This window comes from Microtus oregoni, unplaced genomic scaffold, assembly GCF_018167655.1.
Source record: "Microtus oregoni isolate MIOR12 unplaced genomic scaffold, Mior012 000006F_ref0000085, whole genome shotgun sequence".
Taxonomy (NCBI): Eukaryota; Metazoa; Chordata; class Mammalia; order Rodentia; family Cricetidae; genus Microtus; species Microtus oregoni.
In genome coordinates this window covers 51,855,877-51,881,714 of record NW_024543065.1, presented here as the reverse complement: position 1 = coordinate 51,881,714, position 25,838 = coordinate 51,855,877, and the positions used below count along the sequence as shown (strand labels likewise).

Here is a 25,838-nt window from a genome sequence, read left to right as displayed (position 1 = left end):
CACTCCTGATTATTTATGGACCATGGCTGTTTATGTACCTTGGCATAGCTGAGAATTAAGAGCATTTGGTTCTCAAAGTCTAGGTGTAATGTGTTCCATCGCAAGAAAAATGTTGCTCTTAGCTGGGCATGATGGTAGGTCCCTGTGATCCCAGCACTCAGAAAACCAAGGCAGGGGGACTGCTATGGGTTCAAATGCCAGCCTGAGCTCCACAGCAAAACCAAAACCATCTTTGCTTTGCTGTGTAGCGGGAGCTACCGCTGTCATCCCATTCATTGCTGCAGTTTCTGTCTCCTGGGAGCAGGAACTGGGCCTGATTTTCGGCGTGCTGTGCCCTAGTGTTCATTACAGGCTGCAGCATGCAGCAGGTGCTGTGCCCTAGTGTTCATTACGGGCTGCAGCATGCAGCAGGTGCTGTGCCCTAGTGTTCATTACGGGCTGCAGCATGCAGCAGGTGCTGTACCCTAGTGTTCATTACGGGCTGCAGCATGCAGCAGGTGCTGTGCCCTAGTGTTCATTACAGGCTGCAGCATACAGCAGGTGCTCGATTAAGCATACAGCATACGTTGCAGGAATCATTGGTCACGCAGACTGAAAGAAATAGAATAGAACACACAGATTTTTACAGAAGCTGTCAGAAAGAGATCACCAAGGGGCTAACGCAGAACATAAGAGTGCTTGTCTAACATGTAAGAAACCCTGGGTACAATCCTCAGTACTGCATAAACCAGGTGGTGGTGCAAGCCTGTCATCCCAGCACTTGGGAGGTGGAGGCAGAAGGTTCTGAAGTTCAAGGTCATCTTTAGCAATGGGGAACCGGAAGCCGGTCTGGGCAAGATAAGATCCTATCTCAAAAAAATTTAAATTAAAACAAAATTATCAGTTGTTGCTAACTTCCCGCTCCTGACTTCCTTTTCCAGCCTGAGAAACAGCAGGTTCAAGTCCTAGTGAGGGAGTAAGGATGCCCGTTTCTCAGCTTGTTCTGCGAATAGGGCGCGGGTGATCTCTGGCAGGCCTCAGTGGTCTCGGCCAGTGCAATGGGCAGCGACAGGCACCAGACCCTACGCAGTGCCAAGCCTGCTCTTCCCGGCCGGCCCCGCCCCCATATCACGTGACCAGCGGGGGTTTTCCCATTCCCTTTGCCGTGACGTCACGGAGGAGTGAAAGCCAATGGGAGAGCAGGCCGGCGGCGCCGGGGAATTCCGCCGCCCCGCCCCCGCCCGCCGCCCGCCCGGCCCGGCGCCCCCCGCAGCCCCGGGCGCCGTGCGTCCAGCCCGGCCTTCGGCCCCAGCCTTGCCCCGCTCGCCCGGTCCGTGATCGCCCCAGCAAATCGGGCCGTCCGGCGCGCTTGCCTTCGTGCGCGCTTCGCCCTGAGCCGGCCTGAGGGCTGTCCGTCCCTACGGGTCGGGCCATGCCGAGTCGCCGCGCTACCAGAGCGTCTGCGCCCGAGCTGGGGGCCTTGGGTAAGCGGAGTGGAACGTCTGGGGCGGGGCTCGGGCTGGGGGTGCGGGACACTCGGAGTTATCTGCAGCTTCCCGCAGGACTCGAGCTTCGGTACGGAGAGTACGAGGGTGGCGGGGACACTGCGTGGGAGACGAGGCAGGAGGCAGAGGATGGTGAAGGGTCCTGCCCGAGGTACGGGCTAGGCGTCCCGCTACGGAGTGAGAAGGGGGCGGGGCCTGAGCCTGAGGCAAAGAAGGGGGCGGGACTCGGCCGCCAGCGAGGAGAGGGGCGGGGCCTGGCTCTGAGGGGGAGGAGCCGGGTAGGCCCAGGGGCGGGGCAAACTCCGAGAGGTCCGAGTGGAGGCTCCCAGTTTACCAAGCGGGTAATGGGCGGAGCCTAATTAAAGAACTGGCTCTGTGTTCTCCAGATTAGGGGACCAGGCGAGGCCCAGCGACAAACTAGGGGAGGACGGGGCCTGACTTCGAGTGGGCGGAATCAGGCCGAGTTTGAGAGGAAATAGGGGCGGGGTCAGACTCTGAGAGCGCGAAGAGGAGGTGTGAGGCTCAGTCAGTGAGTGGGCGGAACCTACCCTGAGGAGAAGGGAAAGAGCCTGACCTGAAGATAAAGGGCGGAGCCTGGCGCGGGATTGAAAAGGGGCGGGGCCTGCACGAGAGAGGAGGGGCGGGTTCTCCAGCATTAGGGCTGGGATCTCGCTCAGAAGGAGAAAAGAAGATGGGGTTTTCCTGGGGTATTCCTCCAAGCCCGACCTTACCCGGGAAAGTAGCAGATGTTGAATGATGATGGACATAATCAATGGCAGAATCGAAAACCCAGAACTTTGTCAAGAGTTAGAGAGAGAAGCCCGGCCTCACCGCAGCTCAGCAAAGAGGACGGGCCTCATTCAAAGGGCTGAGCCCAGGTGAGGACCAGGCCGGCTGAGTCTGGTCTTCTAGCTGCCCTGCCCTGTGTCGTCTTGCTCATTCAGATCTTCCTCTCTCAGGTTCCAGTGACCTTTCCTCGCAGTCACTGACGGACAACAGATCCGCAGGTGAGCTACCCTTCAGTCTCTGCCCATCTGCTTGTAGGAAATGGAGGGACCCCTAGAGAGGGATGATGAGCGCACCTACTTTGTAAACTGTGCCCCTCCATTCTGGTTTAAATGACTCCCTACGTGTCCATACTTCCAAGATAGTTAGAAACTTGCGTAGTTCCATCTGCCGGTCCCCTTTTCGAGGTTGCCCACCATCCAGAATCTGGGACCTTGGAACTGAAGTTCACATGTGATGTTACCACCCTCTACTGGGTGAATGCACAAGTGACTTCCTAGACGCTCCTCAGTTTTCCTCATCTGTGTGATGGATGATATACCCATTTGTTCTTTTGCGGAGCTGGAGAAAGTTGGATGAGCTGATGCTTGTAAATCCAGAGGGAGCATTCCACTTAGCAGTAACTGTTAGTGGCATAGTCATGCTGAGAAGAGCATAATAATAACTGTGTTAGTCATAAGTTCTCAGACCACGTGTGTTCAAATCACCTTGTTGAAAGAAAAAAAAAGGACTGCTGCCCAGAGTGACCGTGCGTGCTGTAATCCCAGTGCAGGAGAAGCTGAAGAGGAGGGTGGACACAAATTTGAAACCATTAAGGACAATGTAGTGAGCTGAAGGCCAGCCTTCAATGTCTCACTATCACTGAATCAAAACACAAAATAGCCAGGTTGTGGTGACGAACACCATTAATCCCAGCACTCAGGCAGGTAGATCTCTGAGTTCGAAACCAGCCTGGTCTACAACATGAGTTTCAGGACAGTCATGGCTGTTACACAGAATAACCCTGTCTTGCAAAACCAAAACTAAAAAACAAGATAAAGAAAAAAAACCCACAAGACAAGGACAAACAAACCAAACCAACCCACAAACAGATGAACAGAGGATATAGCTCCGTTGGGAGAGAGCTTTCCTAGCATACATAACACCCTTGATTTGGTTCCCACCACTGTATAAAATGGGGCCTATTGGTTTACACCTGCAATTCCAGTACTTGAGAGGTAGGAATGAGAGGATCAGAAGTTCAAAGCCAGCCTGAGTTGCTTGTCTGTTGCTGTGACAAAACACAAGACCACGGCAACTTCCAGCAGAAAGTTCACAGTGTTTCGGAGGGTAAGTACATGACCATCTTAGCAGGGAGAATGGCAACAGGCAGGCGGGCATGGCAGGAGTGGTAGCTAAGAGCTCCTGTCCTGATTCCCCAGCAGGAAGTGGGGGGACAGGCACAGGACTAGGAGTGGTTATGTACCTCCTACGCAAGGCCACGCCTACTAATTTCTCCCACATTGATTCACCAGTTGGGGACCAAGTATTTAAACATACAAACCTAGAGGAGCCGTTATCATTAAAACCACCATGGTGGGCAACATAGGAGACTCACCAGCACTCAGGAGGCAGACGCAAGAGGATCTCTGAGTTCCAGGACAGCCAAAGCTGTCTTAAAAAACAACAACAAAAAAAGTTTCTTAAGAAAAAAGACGGGCGATGGTGGCGCATGCCTTTAACCCCAGCGCTCGGGAGGCAGAAGCAGGCGAATCTCTGTGAGTTCGAGACCAGCCTGGTCTACAGAGCTAGTTCCAGGACAGGCTCCAAAGCCACAGAGAAACCCTGTCTCGAAAAAAAACCAAAAAAAAAAAAAAAAGAGAGAGACTATCTCAAAGTGAACTAAATAAACAACAACAAAAAACCTTAAGCACTGATGTGTGGCACAGTGGTAAACTTTTGTTTAGCATGCACTAGGCCCTGCCTTCCACCCTGTCTTAGTTAGGGTTTCTAATGCTGTGAGGAGACACCATGATCATGGCAACTCTTTTTATTAATTAATTAATTAATGCATACCATGTTCTTCCTGCATATATGCTTGCAGGCCAGAAGATAGCACCAGATCTCATTACTAATGATTGTCAGCCACCATGTGGTTGCTGGGAATTGAACTCAGGACCTTCGGAAGAGCAGGCAGTGCTCTCTTAAGCACTGAGCCATCTCTCCAGCCCCCATGGCAACTCTTATAACGAAAAAGATTTTATTGGGTCAGGTTTACAGTTGCGAGGTCTAGTCCTTCATCCTTGTGGCAGGAAACATGGTGGCCTGCAGGCATACATGGTGCTGGAGAAGCAGCTGAGAGTTCTACATCCCAGTTGTCAGGCAGCAAGAAGAGAGAGTGACACTGGGCCTGGCTTGAGCATTTGAAACCTCAAAGTCCACCCTAGTGACATCCTCCAAGGCCACACCTACTCCAACAGGCTGCACCTCTTAAAAGTGCCACTCCCTAGGAACCTATGGGGGCCGTTCCCATTCAAACCACCATACACCTTGAATATGGCAAAACATACACAGACAGTACAGACACCTTTAGGTGTAACTTTTAAAATTTCTGAGTCTACATTTGGAACAAATTCTGGGAGTTTCAGTTTCAGGAACTTCCCGGGAAATGCTTTTCTATTAGATGACTATTCTCATAGGTCCCTCAAGCCAGGCATGGTGCTGAATGTGCTTAGGAGGCTGAGTCAGGAAGTTCTCAAGTTTGAAGTCATACTGTTTACATAGAGAGAGCCTACCTCAAACAAAACAAAACATCAGAGACATGATTTATTTTCTGAGATTTGATGACAGAGCTGGGTCTCACGTGTGTGATACTCAGTAGCCTCAGTGGTTGGTCAGGTCTGGACTTCTCTCAGGGTGGACACTGGAAGCCTGAGCATGAGAGAGGCTGAGAGTTTTAGACGTGTAGAAAGGTAGGGGATGGCCTTGGAGACAGGGATGACCCCAGTGCTGGTTCTGGACAGAAGCAAGCTGAGACTTGTGTGGTCCAAGACACATCTCTGATGTTTCCAGTGAGAGTCATTCCTGGCATCATCTGTCCAGCGAATGTTTACTGAATGCCAGTTCTTTTGAGAGCCAGTGTGGGCATAGTCTCAGCCCTGTTCTTCAGGGCTCCCTACTCAAACGAGGAGGCAGGTCTATAAACAATTAAAGGCGGGATTATAAAAGGCAGTGAGGGCTATGAAGAGATCATGGGGTCAGTGATATTGAACAGCAGGGTGGGGACAGGATGATGAAGTATAGCAAATGGATTCACAGTTGATAGTGTCACTTAGTAAGAGAGTCTATATATAACAGGCAAGCTCTGAACTTCTGAAGTCCATGCCCAGCTTGGAAGTGATTTTGTTTCATTGTTGGAGATAAGTATCTAAGTTACTCAGGCTAGCCTGCAAGAGCTGCAATCCTTCCTGCCTCAGTATCCTGAGTGCTGGGATGACAGCCGTGTGCCTCCATGCCCAGCTCCCTGGATTCTGTTGAGGACCCCTAGGTAGAATTTGTTGAGTATGGGTTTGGTTTGGTTGACACAAGGTCTCACTCTATAGTGTAGGCTGTTCTGGAACTCACTATGTAGCCCAGGCTGGCATCAGGCTCTGAGTCACATGCCCTAGTAGCTGGCAGCTCGTTTGTCTTAGGATCTCTAGCTTCATCCAGCATGGTTATCTGAGAAGGGCTTTTTGTAGGTTGGCACTGTCAGGTTCCCTTTACTCTCCAGGCCTCAGTACACCCCATTTCACGGGAAGGGAGAGACCTTGGCATCTACTGATCTCACAGATCAAATGAGATAAGGGGTACCTGAAAACTGCTTTCTAAGGAGCAAAGTTCTGCTTCCAGGAGCCACTCCCTGTGTGTGGAGAAGGGAAAGGGGAGGAGGAAAGACCTGGCTGATACTGGGATACTACAGGATCAGTCCTCAGCTAGTAGCCTTCAGAACTGGGTGGGACAGTTGGGTGACCCTACTTGCTGCATGACTTCTGGGCTTGTTTGCTTCCTCTGACCTTCCTCTGTCCTGTCTGGGGAATGATGGGAAGTTGGTTTCGATTACTGAGTTTTGTTGGGGAAGCGACAGGACTTCTTCACTGGGTACCTAGTATGGCTGTTACCCTCTTCTCCTTCTGGGAAGTATGGGTAAGCCAGAGATTTGGGGAGCTGGACTATGGTGCAGAGTGGGCAACACCCCGGGTTTGGGCAGCTTCATGTTCAGACTATAGCAGTGATCTCTGGGGCCCAGGGTAGATTTTCAGGATGGAACCTGTTCATAATTTACCTAGATTGCCAGGTGGGTCTCTGTGAGTTCGAGGCCAGCCTGGTCTACAGAGCGAGTTCCAGGACAGGCTCCCAAGCTACAGTGGAACCTAGTCTCTGAAAACAAAACAAAACAACTTGTGTTCATCATCTACCCCAGCACCCTATTCCCTCTGTTGCTTTTCCACAAGTCTGGATAACAAGTCTGAGTGCTTTGAGAGGTGACTTTTGAGTTTCTTTGGGGACACCTTAATGCTGGGCCCTCAACATTAAGAACTGAAGGGATAGCCCAAAAGAGGTAATGGAGATTGGGGATGGGCTAGCAAGTCCTCCTTGGGGACAAGGTGGGAGAGTGTGTTAGAAGATGTCAAGCCTGACAGTACCTGAACTTCACCTTTCTTTTCTCTTCCTTCCACAGATGAACTGGGTGAGTATCAGGAGGCAGGTGTGTGGGAGGCTGAGGGTTCTGGGGAGAATGGGGGCAGGGCTACCTTGTTTGATGGGAGCAGGTCCTGGTGTGATTTCAGGACTATTGAGGACTTGAGCAAGGTCATGCTCCCAAGATCCTGAGCACTACGTGTTTGCGTTTCTATTATCTATAATCTGTAATGCTCACTCATGGATGTCATTGACCCTTCTTGGACCAGGCCCACTGCCAGGCAGTGGGAATCTAGCATTGAACAAAGCTAAGTCACTGCCCCGCAGGAGCCACCAGTATGCACTGGGGAGTTGGGAGACAAGAGAACAGAATGAGCAGGAGAAAGTGAGGTTGAGTGGGGCTTGCAAAGGGAGAAAGACACAGTGCAAGCAGTCACGCCTGCATCATGCCTGGAATCTCAGCACTCACAAGGTGGAGGCAGGAGGATCCAAGAGAATTTGAGTCCCGTCTGAGCTACATAGTGAGTTTTAGGTTAGCCTGTCTCAGAAGAGGGGGAGAGAGAATGGGGCAGAGAAGGGAGAGGGAGAAAGGTAAAGAGGCATGGCTTTCATAGAAATGGCAGCATAAAGTGCCTTACCAGTTGAATGAGGGGGCACCTAGAAACAAGGAAAGAGGAAGAACAAGTTCATGGCCCAGAAGGTGACCGAACTAGGTGGGAACAAGAAACAGGAGGGGTGCAACTGTTTTATCTGAGAGAATGCATTTTAAGGAGTGTTTTGTAAGTTCGTTTTTGAGACAGAGTTTCAAGCAGCCCAGGCTGAAACTGCAGTGGTGGCGCACGCCTTTAATCCCAGCACTGGGGAGGCAGAGACAGTGGATCTCTGAGTTCCAGGACAGCCTGATCTACAGAATGAGTTCCAGGATAGCCAGGGCCACACAGAGAAACCCTGTCTCTAAACAAAAGACTCAGGCTGGTCTTAAATAACTGACTACCTGAGGATGAGAATGACCTTGAACTTCTGATCCTTCTCCTCCCTCCCTAGGGCTGAGATTGGATGCAATGCTGAGAGTGGAACCCAGGGCTTCATGCCTGGGCATGCTGGGCCAGCCTTCTGTTTATTTGAGGCAGGATCTTGCCACGTAGACCAGGCTCACAGTTACCCTCTTGTGGTCTTAACCTTCCTGTGATGGATTTACACATGAACACCTTCACACCTAGATGATGATGATGATGGATTTACACATGAACACTTTCACACCTAGATGATGATGATGATGATGATCATGATTATGATTAAATACTGGGCATTGAACTTAGGGCCTCCCCCATGCTAGGCAAAATTCTACCACTGAGTCATACTCCCAGCCCCTCACTGGGGGATTCTAGGCAGGGGCTCTACCACTGAGCCACACTCCCAGCCCCTCACTGGGGAATTCTAGGCAGAGGCTCTACCACTGAGCCACACCCTCACCCTTTACTGGGGGATTGCAAGGCAGACTCTGCTGATAAAGTATATCATCAAAAAGGCAAATTTTATGTGGGGGACATTGTTAGCCTTGACTACCAAGGAATTGGGAGCCGTGGGATGCTTCTAGGCAAAAGAGGGACAGGTTAGTACTACTAAAATCCCTCTGACTAGATGAGATGGACAAATACAAGAGGCAAAAGGCAGGAGAGGAAGAGAGCTGGCAACTGCCTCAGTCCATGTGGGGTGGTGAATGGAGCAGGGGCAAAAGGGGGAGACCACAAGGAAAGTCAATGTGGTTTGGAAACAGGCGCAGAGGTGGAAGTGCCCTGTGGAGTTCTGCTGGTGGCATTTGCCGGTAATCCAGAGGTGGAGGCAAGAGGATCGCAGATCAGAGAGCAGCCTTGTCTGCACAGTGAAACCCTGTCTCAAAAACCCAAGTGGAAGGACTAGGGAGCCGGCTCAGTGGTTAAGAGTACTTGTTCTCATAAAGACCCAAGTTTGGTTCCCAGCAGTCATGCCGAGGAACTCAGCTCCAGGACAGGCTGGGCACTCATTGGCACATACCTGTATAGATACACAGACACATAACTTTAAAGATCTTTAGAGGTCTGGAGAGCTGGCTTAGCAGTTAAAATGACTGTTCTTACAGACATTCCTGGTTCGATTCCCAGCACCCACATGGCAGCTCACAATTACTTATAACCCCAGTTCTAAGGGCTCAGATGCCCTCTTGCTTCTGAGGGCGCTCGACCTTCCTAGTGGTGCACAGACATATATGCAGGCAACACACACACACACACTAAAACTAAGGGGGGGGGGGCGGAACTTAAAGTGTGAGCCAGAATGGTGGTGCATGGATTAATCCCAGCACTCTGGATGCCAGCCTGGTTTACATAGTTTGAGGACAGCCAGGCTATGCAGAGAGACCCTTTCTCAAAATACCAAACCAAACCACACAAAAACCAAGAATGGTGTGCAGGTATGGTGTAGATCCCAGCAGAGGAAGGTGGCTCTCTGTGTTTGAGACCTGCCTACTCTATATGGCAAGTTCCAGTTCAGTCACAGCTATACAATGAGACCCTGTCTGAAAAGAATAAACCAAAACCAGGTGGGGAAAGTGTGAGAAGAAAGTAAGGGAGCTTAGTCCCGTCCTTCACCGCCCTCACCTATCTGTCTGTCTGTCCTGCAGAAATCATCGACGAATACATTAAGGAAAAGGGTTTCGGCCTGGACAGGGCACAGCTGGGCGAAATGCCTCGTTTGGTGCCTCGCGGGCAGGCCCCACTGAGCACTGTCACCTTGGGTCCAGCCGCACCACCTACTCCTGTCCCACCGTCGCCCTGGAGCTGCACCCTAGGCCGGCTGGTGTCACCAGGCCCCGGCCCACGGCCTTACTTGGTCATCACAGAGCAGCCAAAGCAGCGCGGGATGCGCTTCCGCTATGAGTGCGAGGGCCGCTCTGCGGGCAGCATCCTTGGGGAGAGCAGCACCGAAGCCAGCAAGACGCTGCCGGCAATCGAGGTGCGTGCGGTACTGCCCGTGCCGCTGTTGTACCTGGAAATAGGATCGTGGTGGTTCCATCCCAAAACCTCAAAACAACTTGGGTCATACTTATAAACCTCAGCACTTCGGGAAATTGCGGCAGGAGGAAAATCGGGCCAGCCTGGATCATCTAGAGTGTAACCTTTTTAAAATAACAACAGCAAAGACGAATTAGATGATATGGTGTGGTTGTGTGAGGCTGTTTCAATGACAAACTAGTATTTATGGCCCCAAGACAAGCCATTCAAAGTTACTTTTGCCGCTAGAGGGCAGCACTCACTCAAACTCCTGGGTGAAGTGTGTCACTTCAGGACTGCTTTCAGAAACTTGACGCCAGCAGGTCCAGCCACTAATACGGAGCAAAGTTGTGTGTAAGAGATCAGTTTCTCTGTTGGATTTTTTCAGTGATGGGCATTGAATCTAGGTTTTCGTACTTGTTAGGCAGCTGCTATACCATTGAGCTGCACCCCTCACTGGGGGATTCTATCTAGATTTATCACTTAGTCATGGTCCCATCCTCCTCCTTCTTCTCTTCTTTTTTTTTTTTTAAAGTTTTATTTGATTATGTATACAGTATCCTACTTGCAGGCCAGAAGAGGGCACCAGATCTCATTACAGATGGCTGTGAGCCACCATGTGGTTGCTGGGAATTGAACTCAGGACCTCTGGAAGAGCAGTCAGTGCTCTCAACCCCTGAGCCATCTCTCCAGCCCACCTTCTTCTCCTCCTCCTCCTCCTCTTCTTCTTCTTTCTTTCTTTCTTTCTTTTTTTTTTGAGACAGGGTTTCTCTGTACCTTTGGAGCCTGTCCTGTAAGTAGCTCTTGTAGACCAGACTGGCCTCAAATTCACAGAGATCCTCCTGCCTCTGCCTCCTAAGTGCTTGGATTAAAGGCATGTGCCACCACTGCCTGGCTCACATTTTACTTTTTTTTAACTTTATTTAACTTTATTTCATGCACATTGGTATAATGATGTCAGATTCTCTTGAATTGGAGCTACAGACAGCTGAGAGCTGCCATGTGGGTGCTGGGAATTGAGCCCCGGTCCTCTGGAGCAGCAGTCAGTGCTCTTAACCACTGAGCCATCTCACCAGCCCCTCACGTTTTACTTTTTTAAAAAATATTTATTGATTTATTATGTGTACAATATTCTGTCTGTGTGTATGCGTGAAGGCCAGAAGAGGGCACCAGACCTCATCACAGATGGTTGTGAGCCACCATGTGGTTGCTGGGAATTGAACTCAGGACCTTTGGAAGAGCAGGCAATGCTCTTAACCTCTGAGCCATCTCTCCAGCCCCCCGCGTTTTACTTTTTATTATGAGTCACATCCTCACTCTTTGCCCAGGTTGGCACTCATCTTTTTATCCTTCCTCAGCTCCCGAGCATCTGGAATTACAGGCCTATACTACCAGGCCTGTGATTTTTTTTTTTTCTGAGACAGGGTTTCTCTGTGGTTTTGGAGCCTGTCCTGGAACTAGCTCTTGTAGACCAGGCTGGTATCGAACTCACAGAGATCCACCTGCCTCTCCTTCTGGATAGCTGGGATCAAAGGCATTATGTGGCAGAAGGGCAATCTCTAGCAGGGCCTTTTCATGATTTGTCTCTGGAGAAGAAATAGGGGTAGCTACAAGGGAGCCCCAGGGAGCTTGGATGGGGACAGGGGTCCAGCAAACACCCAACAAGGCCATGTCTTCCTACAGCTTCGAGACTGTGGCGGGCTGCGGGAAGTAGAGGTGACAGCATGCCTTGTGTGGAAGGACTGGCCACACCGGGTACACCCACACAGCCTCGTGGGAAAAGACTGCACCGATGGCGTCTGCAGGGTGCGGCTGCGGCCTCACGTCAGCCCCAGGCACAGGTACCAGACCCTGACTCAAACCCCTGACTCTTGACTCCAGCTTCTTCCCTCTGCTCAAGGAGACTCCAGAGGTGGACACTGCTCCCTGGGAAAGCCTGGGGCATAGGCATCTTGGCCAAACCTTCTTACTCGTCTCGGATGAAGGAGGAGTGTTAGGTGTGGAGACAGCAGTGGCCCACTCTGAAAACCTGCCACACCCGTCCACATCTGTTCCATTTTTGCTTTTTGAGACAGGGTCTTGCCGTGTAGTCAAAACTAACTTTGAACTTGAGATCCTCCTGCCTTGGTCTCCATAGGCAGGTACCAGCAGACCCATTTATCTCTGTTCTGTAGGGGGTCAGAGAGGAGATAGAGCACAGGTGCACAACCTCCAACCTGATTTAACTGTGTCGGCCATACCAGAGAAGAGCTCTTGGGGATCAGTTCTCTCCCTCTTCTGTGGGCGTCCTGAGGGTTGAGCTCAGGTAGTCAGGCTGCCTGGCAAAGACTTTACCTGCTGAGCCATCTAACCAACCCTAGTTTTGTTTTCTTTTGTTTTTTTGAGCCAAGGCCAGGCTAGCCTCAAATTCATGATTGTAGCTGAGGCTGACCTTCATTTTTTTTTTCTTTTGACAGTCTCACTGTGTAGCCTGACTAGCCTGAAACTTGTTGTCTGGGACAGAGATCTTCCTGTCTCTGCCTCCCCAGTGCTGGGATTTAAGAGTGTACCACCATACTTAAAATTGTCTCTGTAGATCAGGCTGTCCTTGAACTCAGAGATCTACCTGCCTCAGTCGCGCCTAAGTGGCTGACCTTAAAGACAGTACCACTACTACCAGGCCATCTTTTTACCTTGAACCTTTGACCCTCCTGCCTTCACCTGATAGCTAAGAGCACCATTGTAGCCATTTATTGAGTTTTTTACTTAATTATTTTGGAGGCATGTTTTCCTGTGTACAACAGGCTAGCCTCAAATTCTGGTTCCCCTGTTTCAGCTTCTCAAGTATAGAGAATCCAGGCTTCCTTTACAGCTTTGATATAAAGGACCCTGGCAGGCATTTTCTTTTTTTCGAAGCAGGGTTTTTTTGTGTATCCCTGGCTGTCCTGAACTAGGTCTGTAGACCAGGCTTGCCTCAAATTCACAAAGATCTGCCTGCTTCTGCCTCACTGGTTTGCCACCATTGCTCACCGGCTGGTGTTTTATGTGGTAAAATAAGGCACGTTCTTGGTCTCAACTGACTCCTGGTGGCCTCTGAGAGATTCGAATCCCAGGTTTTTCCCAGTGCTCTTTCAGCCCTGTGCCTGCAGCATCTCTGCACTTCCTCCTGTGTCCAGGGGAGGCTGCCTCTCAGTCTCTCCTCTTGTCTCCCTTTCAGCTTTAACAACCTGGGCATCCAGTGTGTTCGGAAGAAGGAAATCGAAGCTGCAATTGAGCGAAAAATCCAGCTAGGAATTGATCCCTACAATGGTTAGTGCCCCACCTGCCTCCCTAGCCACTTTCCTTTAGTTGGTGTTCTTTGCTTTCTCTTCTTCCTACTTTCCTTCCTCTCTCGCTCTCTTCCTTTCTTTTTTCAAGACAGGGTTTTCTCTGTGTAGCCCTGGCTATCCTGGAGCTCACTCTGTAGACTAGGCTACTCTCAAACTCACCAAGAATCCCCCTGCCTCCCTGCCTCCTGAGTGCTGGGATTAAAGGAGTGGGCCACCACTACCGGCTTCTTTTCTTTTAAAAAAAATTTACATGTGCTTTTTGTGTGTGTTTGTGTATGGGTTTTGTGTGGTATAAACATGCCTGTAGAGGTCAAAGGATACCCTACAGATGTCGGTTTTCTCCCTCTACCGTGGCTCCAGCAGATGAAATCAGGTTCTAGGGCTCTGCAGCAAGCGCTTTTGCCTGCTGAGCCTTCTCTCCGGCCCTTCACTTGGTTTTTCATTTTGGTTTTCAAGACCAGGTCTCAGCCTAGACCAGGCTGTCCTTGAACTCCTGTGTAGCTGAGGTGATTGAATCCTCCCCAGTGCTGGAGGAACAAGTGCATGTCTCCCTGCCTTGGTCCCCTTCCCTCCGTCAGCCTGCTCCAGCAGCTCAACCAACTCCAGCCTCCCTTTGTCCTCCCCCAGCCGGCTCTCTGAAGAACCATCAGGAGGTAGACATGAATGTTGTCAGGATCTGTTTCCAGGCCTCCTATCGTGACCAGCAAGGACAGTTGCGCCGCCTGGAACCCGTCCTCTCTGAGCCTGTCTACGATAAGAGTGAGTCAAGGCTGCCATGTCCCTTGGGATTGTCACGGGTATCAGAAAGCCTGGATGAGCAGGGCATCGTTGAGGTTTCTGGGTTTTCGTTTTCTACATTTGCACAGTGGTTCGGTGTCCGCAGTCTCAGGGAAGCTGGGTCTGTACTTCTTCCATTCATTCTCTTTCCCTCCTGGGCACGTAGTGAGGGCCATGACTCCAGACATCACATATGCAGATGGGCAGTGCCGTCCTGTGTGCTTGTACAGTTTGCACCTTGTCTGGTTCTACAGTTATTTCTCTTTCCTTTTGTACTTACATATGGTGATTAGGACTTCTCACTGTCCTCTACCCCATCTTAGCTCCTCCCACAGGTCCCTTCTTTGTGTTTTATTTTGTAACCCACTGATTTTAATTGGGACCCCTGTATGACCACAGCTTGGGAACTGTCTGCTGAAGCCACGTGGATTCACCTTTGGATACACAAACAACAACAAAATGACGGTCCTTTCCCCAGAACCCATCAGTAGCCAGTAGTTCATTTTGAGACAGGCCTCAGTTGGCCTCAGTTGGCCTTGTAGCTGGAGATGACCTTGAACCCTTGATTCCTGCCTCCACCTCCTGAGTGCTGAGATGACCAGCCTGAACTACCAGGACACATTTATTGAGACTCGGGCTTGATCCCAGGTTTTTGTGCGTGTTAGGGAGGTACTTGAGCCAAATCCCCAGGCCTGTGTTTATTATTTTAAGACATGATACCACTATGTGGCCGAGCAAATCAGCAATCCTTCTGTCTCCACCTCCTGAGTGGAGGAATCACAAGCATACACTGCCATGTCTGACATCATACAGTTTGCTCTCGGCTTCTGCACACGCTCTCATTGGCAGGAGTTTGGTCATTTGCTCCTCAACCATTCAGCAGTGTCCATGGGGAGGTACTGCTCTGATTGATGAGGTCTAGGCCGTAGGATTACTGCTGACCTAAAGAATGGCTCATCACTCTGAGCTCTGAGTTTTCAGAGCTGCTAATAAAAGAAGGACCAGGACTATTGGTCAGGCTAAAGGAGTGTGGACTCCAAGACGTCAGGTCAGGTGGCAGATAGACGTGTGACAGGTGCTTGTAATTCCAGCCACTGGGGGAGGCTCAGGCAGGGAGAGGGTAAGTAGATTCAAGGCCAGTGTGGGCAGCTGATCAAGATTAATCTAGGTGTGATAAAAGAAGAGAGCTGTAAGTGTGGCTCAGCAGTAGAGCCCCTGCCTAGAATCCCCCAGTGAGGAGCTGGAGTGTAAATCAGTGGTAGAGCCCCTGCCTAGAATCCCCCAGTGAGGAGCTGGGGGCGTTACTCAATAGTAGAATTCTTTTTTTTTTTTTTTTTTTTGGTTTTTTGAGACAGGGTTTCTCTGTGGCTTTGGAGCCTGTCCTGGAACTAGCTCTTGTAGACCAGGCTGGCCTCGAACTCACAGAGATCCTCCTGCCTCTGCCTCCCGAGTGCTGGGATTAAAGGCGTGCGCCACCATCGCCTGGCTCAATAGTAGAATTCTTATGTAGCAAGATCCTAGGTTCCATCACTTCCACTGGGGGGAAGCATACAAATAAACACAGTATTTTAGGTTGTAAACCCTCATCTGGGGACCTTGTGTCACCCTGGACAAGTCTCCCTGAGTCTGGGGGGTCTCCATTTTGGATAGACACTAAGCATATTTCAGAGGGGAGTTCTGGTCATTGTACGTTGTACCTGTCCGTTTGAGCATTCTGTGTCCCACCTGGAAAGGATGTCTTCCCTTTCTGTCTCTCTCACCTGTCAGCAAGCCCCGTGATGTGATAACTGAATTGTTGATTTTCCTTCTGCATTCCTCCCCAGAGTCCACCAACACATCAGAGCTGCGGATTTGCCGAATCAACAAGGAGAGCGGGCCGTGCACAGGTGGTGAGGAGCTGTACTTGCTGTGTGACAAGGTGCAAAAAGGTGAGAGGTCCAGAGGCAGAGGAGGGTGCTGGTTTACCACTCTGGAGGGAGTCAGAGCCTTTGCTGCAGAGTCAGGCAGATGCAGGCAATGGCTTTGTTTGCTAGCTCATCTCTGCCAGGTATGGAAGCCAATGAGCTGACCAAGGGTATGCAGTGCTCTTTCAGGATGCTACCACACTAAAAATGCAATTGCTCAAATGTTTTAAGAGGAGCTAGGGATGTGGCTCAGTGGTAGAGCCCCTGCCTAGAATCCCCCAGTGAGGGACTCAGTAATAGGGTAAGTGCTTGTCTAGCATGGGTGAGACTTGAATTTCATTCCTAGGATTGTAATATATAATTAAACCAGTCTGATGGCACATGTCTGTAATTCCAGCACTCTGGAAGGTTGGAGCAGGAAGGCTTCAAGCCAGCCTGATCTACACAGTGAGACTGTCTCAAAGGTCAAGCAAACCAACAACCAAAGAAGGAAAGTGTGAATGGTACAGGACTGACAGCCGGAGAAAGGAGGGATCCTTGCTTTGTCCCCAGTGGAATGGTCCTGAGTAAAGGATGGTTTTTCATTTTTGGTAGTTGGTTTTTCAGTTTTGTTTCCAAGCCTATTTGAGGAAGGGGCATTTAAAAACAAGCTAATGACAGGGCAGGGCATTGACCCATCTTATTTGCTTTCTCTCCACCTGTTATGATGATGATCATAAAGCAAGAGGCTTCCTGGGAGTTTTTCCAGTTCTTTGCTTTATGTTTTTATTGTTGTTGTTATTATTTCTTTTGTATATGGGTATTTTGTTTGCGTGTATGTCTGTGTGCCAGGTGAGTGCAGTGCTTGAAGGTGTTGGATCCCCTGTGACTGGAGCAATAGTTGGTTGTGAGCTGGCTTGTGGGTGTTGGGAACCGAACTCTAGTCTTCTGGAAGCAGCCAGTGCTCTTAACTCCTGAGCCCTCTCTTCAGCCCTTGTGTTTGTTTTTACTAGGAATGTTTTGAATCACAAGATGTGGTACAGGGTAGGCAGGGGCTCTATCACTGAGCCAGACCCCAGCCCCTCACTGGGGGATTCTAGACAGGGGCTCTACCACTGACCATGCTCCCACACCTTCCTGGTGGATTTTATACAAGCTCTGTACCACTGAACTGTGCCCCTAGTTCTTTTACACCAAATTTTGAGAGAGAGTCTCACTTAGTAATCTAGGCATACTTTGAATTCACAGTCCTCCTGCTTCAGTCTCCCAAGTGCTGAGATTATAGCTCTTTGTCACCATACCTGTGTGATTTTCTTTTGTGTAGAGACCCTGGGTAGTTGGGTTTGTTGGTTGTTTTATACAGAGACTAACTGTGTTTCTCTTACTGTCCTGAAACTCACTGTGTGTACCAGGCTGCCTTCAAACTATGAAGGTTCTCCTGCCTCTGCCTCCTGAGTGCTGGCATTAAAGGAATGCACTGCTTTGCCAAACGTCCCAGGGTAGTTTTATTATTTGAAATACTGGTTGGATTGGGAGGAGACTGAGTGAGTAGGGGCTCAGTCGCTTGACTTAGCTGTGTCCTCACCCTGACCTACCCCCACCAGAGGACATATCCGTGGTGTTCAGCACGGCTTCCTGGGAAGGCAGAGCCGACTTCTCTCAAGCTGACGTGCACCGGCAGATTGCCATTGTGTTCAAGACGCCACCCTACGAGGACCTGGAGATTGTAGAGCCTGTGACTGTCAATGTCTTCTTGCAGAGACTCACGGATGGGGTGTGCAGTGAGCCACTGCCCTTCACATACCTGCCTCGGGATCACGGTAACCACTCCACCCACTGCTACCCCCAACTCTGGAGAACAGGTCTTTGGCCTTGCTTGAGGAAGTATATCTGGGGAAGAATTAGAGGCAGAAGGCACACCTGGGGCAGTATCTCTGTCAGTAAAGTGCTTTCTCTGCAGGCCTGAGGATTTGAGTTCAATTCCCAACACCCTGGTAGAAAGCCAGGCAGGGTTGCTTGTTCCTAGCACTGGGAAGATGGAGTCGGCTGGGTTCCTGAGACGTCTAGCCAGCAAGACCCAGGCTGACCAGAAAACTGCAGGCCACGAGGAAATTATCTCAAAACAAAAGAACATAATAAAGCAAAAAGTTAGATGGCAAATGCGGAATGGCAACCAGGGTTGACATTTGTTCCCTGTACATGTATAACTGTACACACAGAGAAAGGTGAGAGAGAAGGTGAAAGCAACTGGGCTAGCCAGTACGAAGGCCTCAGGAAGGATCTACAGAAAACTGTGTTGAGCTTTTATCCTAATTAGGAATATAGAAATCTACTTGTATAAGTTGGTGAAGACCCAGTCCTCCTTTTAATGACTCCTGTGATCGAGTGTCATAGTGACTTCTATGACAGACTGTTATGATGACCTCTGGTTGTCATTGTGACCTCTGTGACTGTCACAGTGACCTCTCAGACTGTCACAGTGACCTCAGACTGTCACAGTGACCTCAGACTGTCACAGTGACCTCTGTGACTGTCATAGTGACCTCAGACTGTCACAGTGACCTCTCAGACTGTCACAGTGACCTCTGTGACTGTCACAGTGACCTTAGACTGTCACAATGACCTCTGTGACTGTCATAGTGACCTCTCAGACCGTCATAGTGACTTCTGAGACTGTCATAGTGACCTCTGAGACTGTCATAGTGACCTTTGTGACTGTCACAGTGACCTCAGACTGTCACAGTGACCTCTGAGACTGTCATAGTGACTTCTGAGATTGTCATAGTGACCTCTGTGACTGTCACAATGACCTCTGTGACTGTCACAGTGACCTCTGAGACTGTCATAGTGATCTCTGTGAATGGTTGTCACAGTTACCTCTGTGACTGTCATAGTGGCCTCTGTGACTGACCATCACAGTGACCCTTGTGGCCAATCGTCATAATGACCTCTGACTGATTGTCAAAGTGACCTCTGACTGTCATAGTGACCTCAGTGACTGACTGTCCTAGTGACCTTGGTGGCTGTCACAGCGATTAACTGCTGTTTGATGTTTTGATGCTTCTGCTCTCTCCTGAACAGACAGCTATGGTGTGGACAAGAAGCGGAAGCGAGGACTGCCCAATGTCCTTGGGGAATTGAGTAGCTCTGGTGTGTTCCTCTACCCCTGCCCACACCCGTCCCCAGGTTCTTGGGAGGGCCAGGTGATCTGCTTGGGGAGGGTGGGTCGGCAGGGTAAGGAATCCTTATCTTCACCTTCCCCCAGATCCACATGGAATTGAAAGCAAACGACGGAAAAAGAAACCAGTGTTCTTGGACCATTTTCTTCCTGGCCACAGCTCAGGTGAGTGTGGAGTCTGCAGCCTCCTCCTCTCTTTGTGGGCAACAGGAAGTTTGTCCCGTCCTGTTTCTCTGTTTAGAAAGAATATTTCATCTCATATGTATGGGCATTTTGCTTGCACATACATGTGTGCACCATGTGCATGCCTGGTGCTTACAGAGGCTAGAAGAGGGCATCACATCCTCTGGAATCGTAGCTCCCGACAGTTGTGAGCTGCCACGTGGATGCTGGGAACAGAACCTGGGTCCTCAGCAAGAGCAGCCAGTGCTCTTAACCACTGAGCCATCCCCTTCAACACTTCAGATTTCTTCACCTCCTCTGAACGCTTTCCCAAGGTCAGCAGCTGACCACACATCTAGCAACCTGGAGTAAAAAGAACATGGGGTCTAGGAGCCTGGTAGTGGCTCACATCTATGGTCCTAGCACTCAGGAGACTGAGGTAGGGGAATTACCAATAGTCAGAGGCCAACATAGTCTGCATACAGTTTCAAGACAGACCTGTTCAAGCATTACATCTCATGGAAGTGTAATTAGAAGGCTTTGGAGACAAAACAGAGGCTATGATCTCTTCAGGGAATATTTGCTATGTGACTTTTCCCAAATCTCTCCACCTTTCTGAGCCTCAGGGATCCTTAGAAAAAGTCTTTTAAAAATTACCTTTTAAATTTATGTTATTCATTTCTATGATTATGTGTGTATAATATGGGTGCATTGCATCACAGCATATGTAGGAGGCAGACTGGATATGGTATTGCACACCTTTAATCCAGTACCTGGGAGGCAGAGACTGGTACATCTTTGTGAGTTCAAGGTCAGCGTGCTCCACACAGCAAGTTCCAGGCTAGCCAGGACTACATAGTGAGACCCTGTCTCAAAACCAACCAACCAACCAACCAACCAACCAACAAAAATCTTAAAACAAAATACACAACCCCAACTTTGTAGAGTCAGTTCTTTTACAAGGGGTTCCAGGGGTTGAACTCAGGTTGTTAGGCATTTGTAGGAGTATTCCCATCTGCTGAATGATTGCACCAGACCTGGAAAGATCAGCACAGATCTAGGCTTGGACATTGTCTTCTGCTCCGGGCTGGGCTGTAGCTGACTTGGCAGCTAGCTGGTTGTCTGGCCAGAGCCCTGCATTCATTCCCAGCACCACACAGTTCAGATGTGCTGGCACCTATGTGGGAACCTCAGCTCCTGAGAAGTAGAGGCAGGAGGGCCAGAAGTTCAGGGCCATCTTAGCTACACTGTAAGTTTGAGAGTCCTCTGTGCTGAACAGAAACCTCATCTCAAAAGACAGCATGATGGGATTACTGACTCTGGCATACAAGTGTGTCTGATCCTGTCAGGAAAGCTAAGCAGGGTCAGGCCTGCTCAGTCCTGGGGATGGGAGCTGTCACTGCAATACATGATGCTGTAGGTTGAGATTTTTGTTTTATTTGTTCCAAGAAACTCTCTCCTTGAAACCATCCTGGTGGGGGCTGGACAGACAGGTGGCTTCCACTGTTAGAGCAAAGGCTGCTCTTTCTGAATATGGGGGTTCGATTCCCAGCCCCCACATAACATCTCACAAACACCTGTAACTCCAGCACCAAGGCTCTATTGCCTTCATCTGGCCTCCTTGGGCACTGCATGCATTGCATATGGTGCACAGACAAAACACTCATGTACATACAAAATAGAATTTTCAAAAAAGACAGCCATCTTGCCCCAGGCTCTCCAATGCTGAGATTACAGGCTGCCATACTCAGCAGAAATAGTTTTAAAAAATTTTTTTTTGAGACAGGGTTTCTCTGTGGCTTTGGACCCTGTCCTGGAACTAGCTCTGTAGACCAGGCTGGTCTCGAACTCACAGAGATCCGCCTGCCTCTGCCTCCTGAGTGCTGGGATTAAAGGCATGCGCCACCATTGCCCGGCTGGAACTAGCTCTGTAGACCAGGCCGACCTCGAACTCACAGAGATTCTCCTGCCTCTGCCTCCCACGTTCTGGGATTAAAGATGCGCTTCATCACCGCCTGGCTTCGATAGTTTAAAATTTTCAACTAAATTAAACTTACCATCGTCTGCGCGAGTGCACATGCGCAGGACAACTGTCAGGAGTTCTTTTCCTCCTTCCATGGAGTCATCTTGCCAGCCTGGGTGTGTTTGTGTGAGACGGGATCAGCTTTAAACTCCCAGACATCCTCCTGCCTCTGCCTCTTGTTAAAGAAGAGTACCACCACACCTGGCCCTAATTTTGTTCTTCCTTTGAGCCAGCATCATATCTGTCTAGCCCAGGCTAATCTGGAACACGTGGAACCCTGTCTCAGCTTCCCAAGCTGGGATTACAGGTATGAGCTACCCGGGCTACCAGAGCCAACTCAGTTATTTTATTTATCTACTTTTAAAGTCTCTCACCCAGGCTAATAGTAGAGAATTGGCCTTGAGCTTCTGATCCTTCTCCCTCTACCTCCCAAGTGCTTGGGTTATAGGCATGTACTATTATCTGGGTTTTTGTGGTCCTAGGGATTGAACCCAGGGCTTCGTGCATGCTAGGCAAGCACTCTCCCAACTGAGTTATATCCCCAGACCTAGATGAGTTCTTCCTTTTTTAGTTTTTAATGATTTAATTTATTTTTATTATGTTCATTGGTGTTTTGCCTGCATGCATGTCTGTGTGAGAGTATCAGGTCCCCAGGAACTAAAGTTACAGGTGTGAGCTGCCATGTGGATGCTGGGAATTGAATCTGCGTCCTCAGGAAGAGCAGCCAGTGCTCTTAACCAGTGAGCCATCTCTCCAGCTCCAGATCAGTTTCTTTTTACAGACATTCAGTGACAGGCCCCTTAGCTGTGTTTGTGCTCACTCCTTAGTTTGCAGACCATTGCTGTGCGCTGCTTATCACAGGCTTTAAAAACCAGAGGCGCAGATAGGTGCCATGCCTCCCGCGAGATCACAGTGTAGGGAATCTGTTGCTGGGGAGGGGAAGATGGACATGTAGGCCATCTGTATGGAGCCGCAGTGGTGAGTGTGAGCCTGGCAGCAGCTGGCACAGGATGGAAGTAAGCTCATCTCTAGTTCTGAGCCTTTTCTCAGCATAGCCACCTGCTGGCCTGTTTTAACTATACACATATGTATCCATGTGCACTTGTGTGCATACAAGTACACACAAAAAAGAAAAATGAGAGCTGAGTAGTGGTGGCACATGCCTTTAATCCCAGTACTTGGGAAGCAGAGGTAGGAGGATTGCTGAGTTCAAGGCTACCTGGCCCCTTTTCATGCAATTTCTACCTCCTGGCCAAAGGTGGCTGCTGCAGCTCTTGCCATCGACTCCATGTTCCAGTTAGCAGAACATTAGTGAGCTCTGCTCTCCTTGTGCTGCTGTGAGAAACATGAAGACCAAATTGCAGCAACTAAGGGGAGGAGGAGGCAAGCATTTATTTCAGCTTTAGGTCCCAGTCCATCACTGAGGGAAGTCGAGGCAGGAATTGAAGCACAAAGCATGGAGGAGCACCTATCGCTGGCTTGCTCTCTGGTAGACCCACACTTAGCTAGCACTTTTATTTAGCCCAAGACCACCTGCCCAGGGAATGTAGGCTGGGTGTCCTATGTCAATTAACAATCAAGACAATTCCATACAGTTATGCCCCTAGGCCAATCCAATCTGAGCAAACCCTCCTTTAGAATTCCCTTCTCAGGAGACTCTGGGCTGTGTCAAGTAGACAGTTAAAGCTGACTGCCACATATGACAGCATTGAACTCCAAGAGAGTTCATGTCTGCAGGCATGGTGGCTCACCCCTGTAAACCCAGCGCATGGGAGACTAAGCTAGGACTGTGGTGAGTGTTCTGAGTTCTGCAGTGGCTGCCAGGGCGTCTCTGTCTCTCTGTCTCTGTCTGTCTGTCTATCTCCCTTCCTCCCTCCCTCCATACCTACTCCACCATAGCTATACCCTTAGCCCTGCTCCTTTTGAGAACCTGGATCCTGCTCTGGTTCTGTGAGTAGACAGGCTGTGACTAGCTGTTATTTCACTCATCGCCTTTAATAATTTGCTTAGAGGCTGGAGAGATGGCTCAGCGGTTAAGAGCATTGCCTGCTCTTCCAAAGGTCCTGAGTTCAATTCCCGGCAACCACATGGTGGCTCACAACCATCTGTAATGAGGTCTGGCGCCCTCTTCTGGCCTGCAGACATACACACAGACAGAACATTGTATACATAATAAATAAATATTAAAAAAAGATTTATTAAAAAAATAATTTGCTTATTGGGGGCTGGAGAGATGGCTCAGAGGTTTTAAGAGCACTGGCTGCTCTTCCAGAGGACCTGAGTTCAATTCCCAGCAACCACATGGTAGCTCACAATCATCTATTGGTGTGCAAGCATACATACATGCAGGGCAGAACACTGTATATATAATAATTTTAAAAATAATAATTTTATTATTAAAGAAGAATGATGGACTGGAGGATATAGTTCCATTGTGAGAGGCAACTTAGCATGCAAAGCCTTGGGTTTGATCCCCAGTACCATGTAAAAACTCAGATGTAGCACTTGGGAGGTAGAGGCAAGAGAATCCAGAGTTCAGAGATATCCTTGGCTATTTAGCACATTTAAGGTTAGCCTCGGCTACAGGAGACCATGTCTTATTTTTAAGGATTTTTTAAACGTGTTTATTTATTTTGCATGTAAGTGGGAGCACACATGTTCCACTCAGGTTGCATGTGGAGACCAGAGAACGTCTTCCAGGAGTCGATGCGTGGGTTCTAGGACTCCACTTGCACCAGTCATCAGGGCTGGCAGGACGCACCTTTCACCAGTGAGGGGTCCGGATGGCCTGAGACCCTGACTTTAGTTTTGCTTATTTACTTGTATGCAGGTCAGGGTGACTGTATGGCACAGGCATGCACCCCATGGAGGCCAAGAGAGGGCGTCAGATCCCCAGGAGCTGGAGTTACAGGTGGATTTTGAGCCACTGGAAGTGGGGATTAGGAACCCAACCCTGTTCCTTTGCAAGAGCAGCAGGTTCTTAACCACTGAGCCATCCTTCCACCACTGCCTCCTTAAAGACAGGGTCTTGTGGAACTCGTGTGTTACACACACACACACACACACACACACACTATCTACAAAGGCAAACACTCATAGCATTAAAAAAATATGGTCGAGTGTGATGACTCATTGGATAAAGGCAATTGTCATACGAGCTTGGACCTGAGTTCTGTCTCCATATAAAGGTAGCAGGAATGAAGTGACTCCACAGAGGTGAACTCTGACCTCCCATTCACAATGGCAGCAGGTTCGCCCACTCACACACATCATGTGCACACACCCATCCACACAAAATAACATGGAGTGGTGGCACTTCCTTCCTACTCAGGTTAGGTTTAAAGGCCTAAGATAGAATACATTTGCCAGGCGGTGGTGGCACACGCCCTTAATCCCAGCACTCGTGAGAAGAGGCCGATAGATCTCTATGAGTTTGAGGCCAGCCTGGTCTACAATTCGAGTTCCAGGACAGCCAAGGCTACACAGAGAAACCCTGTCTCCAAAAACAAGACAAAACAAAAATTCATTCAGTACCATGGGGTCCAGGTTTCTTACTGCCTGGCTCGAGGTGGGTTCTAATCCAGCCATTCTTCTCTCTTCGCCAGGCCTGTTCCTCCCACCATCAGCTCTGCAGCCGCCAGACACTGACTTCTTCCCTAGTGCCATATCTCTTCCAGGCTTGGAGCCTCCTGGCGGCCCCGACCTCCTGGACGATGGCTTTGCCTATGACCCTTCTGCCCCTGCGCTTTTCACCATGTTGGACCTGCTTCCCCCAGCACCACCACTTGCCAGTGCTGTGGTGAGTGGTGGGGGTGCAGGGGCCACGGTTGTGGAGTCTCCTGGCCCGGAGCCCCTGACGCTGGACTCATATGCAGCCCCGGGTCCTGGAGATATTGGCACCGCCAGCCTTGTGGGCAGCAACATGTTCCCCAACCAGTACCGAGAGGCAGCTTTCGGGGGTGGTCTCCTGTCCCCAGGGCCTGAAGCCACGTAGCCTTTGAGGTGCCAGAGGAGGTACTGGGTGAGGAGTGTGCTAGAGCACACCCCATTCCCTGAGGCCAACCTTGACCAGTCTTCCAGCTTCCTCATCCTGAATCGGACATCTACAGTGCTGGCAGGAAGCTAGGGAGAGCTCCGGTTCTCCTTGAGCCCATTTTACAGATGAGAGCGACAAGTCCGAAGAGGAAAAGGGGCTCCTGCAGGAAGGCCCCTTCTCAGGACAGATTCTGAGAGATTGTACATAGGGGAGGAGGGAGCAGATCCCTGGCCCTCTTCCCTGATCCTGAAGGTGGGGGTAGGTTGTTTGTGCAGTTTTCCCAATAAAAATTAGTTTTTTGAGGCTTGGGGGTCTCCTCTTCTTTGCCTGAGAAACACTAGGTTAGTTTGGAATTAAACAGTTGTGGCTGAGGGGCTGACCAGTTGGTTCCGCGGTTAAGAGCTATCGCTGCTCTTGCAGAGGCCCCAGGATCAATCTCTGCATCTACATGGCAGCTCCGAATGTGTGTTGGTTATTCTTGGTTATCAGCTTGACTTACATCTGTAACTAAAA

The 25,838-nt window shown here is 49.8% G+C and overlaps 1 protein-coding gene across 3 annotated transcripts; it reads left to right on the top strand.

The window, feature by feature from the left end:
• The first annotated feature begins 1,237 nt into the window (after positions 1 to 1,237).
• On the top strand, positions 1,238 to 25,741 carry Relb (RELB proto-oncogene, NF-kB subunit). 3 transcript variants are annotated; one of them, XM_041653912.1, is made up of 12 exons: positions 1,238 to 1,463; positions 2,444 to 2,491; positions 6,970 to 6,978; positions 9,589 to 9,920; positions 11,642 to 11,799; positions 13,155 to 13,246; positions 13,894 to 14,025; positions 15,867 to 15,971; positions 17,531 to 17,746; positions 19,008 to 19,076; positions 19,192 to 19,269; positions 24,895 to 25,739. In XM_041653912.1, exons 1-12 carry the CDS (start codon positions 1,412 to 1,414, stop codon positions 25,281 to 25,283), a joined length of 1,680 nt encoding a protein of 559 aa, XP_041509846.1. In that variant the 5' UTR covers positions 1,238 to 1,411; the 3' UTR covers positions 25,284 to 25,739. The 3 variants fall into 3 exon arrangements, with proteins under 3 accessions (XP_041509846.1, XP_041509847.1, XP_041509848.1); XM_041653914.1 differs by lacking the exon at positions 1,238 to 1,463 and adding an exon at positions 1,583 to 1,635 and having other exon boundaries at positions 24,895 to 25,740; XM_041653913.1 differs by lacking the exon at positions 6,970 to 6,978 and having other exon boundaries at positions 24,895 to 25,741.
• The last annotated feature ends 97 nt before the right edge of the window (positions 25,742 to 25,838 follow it).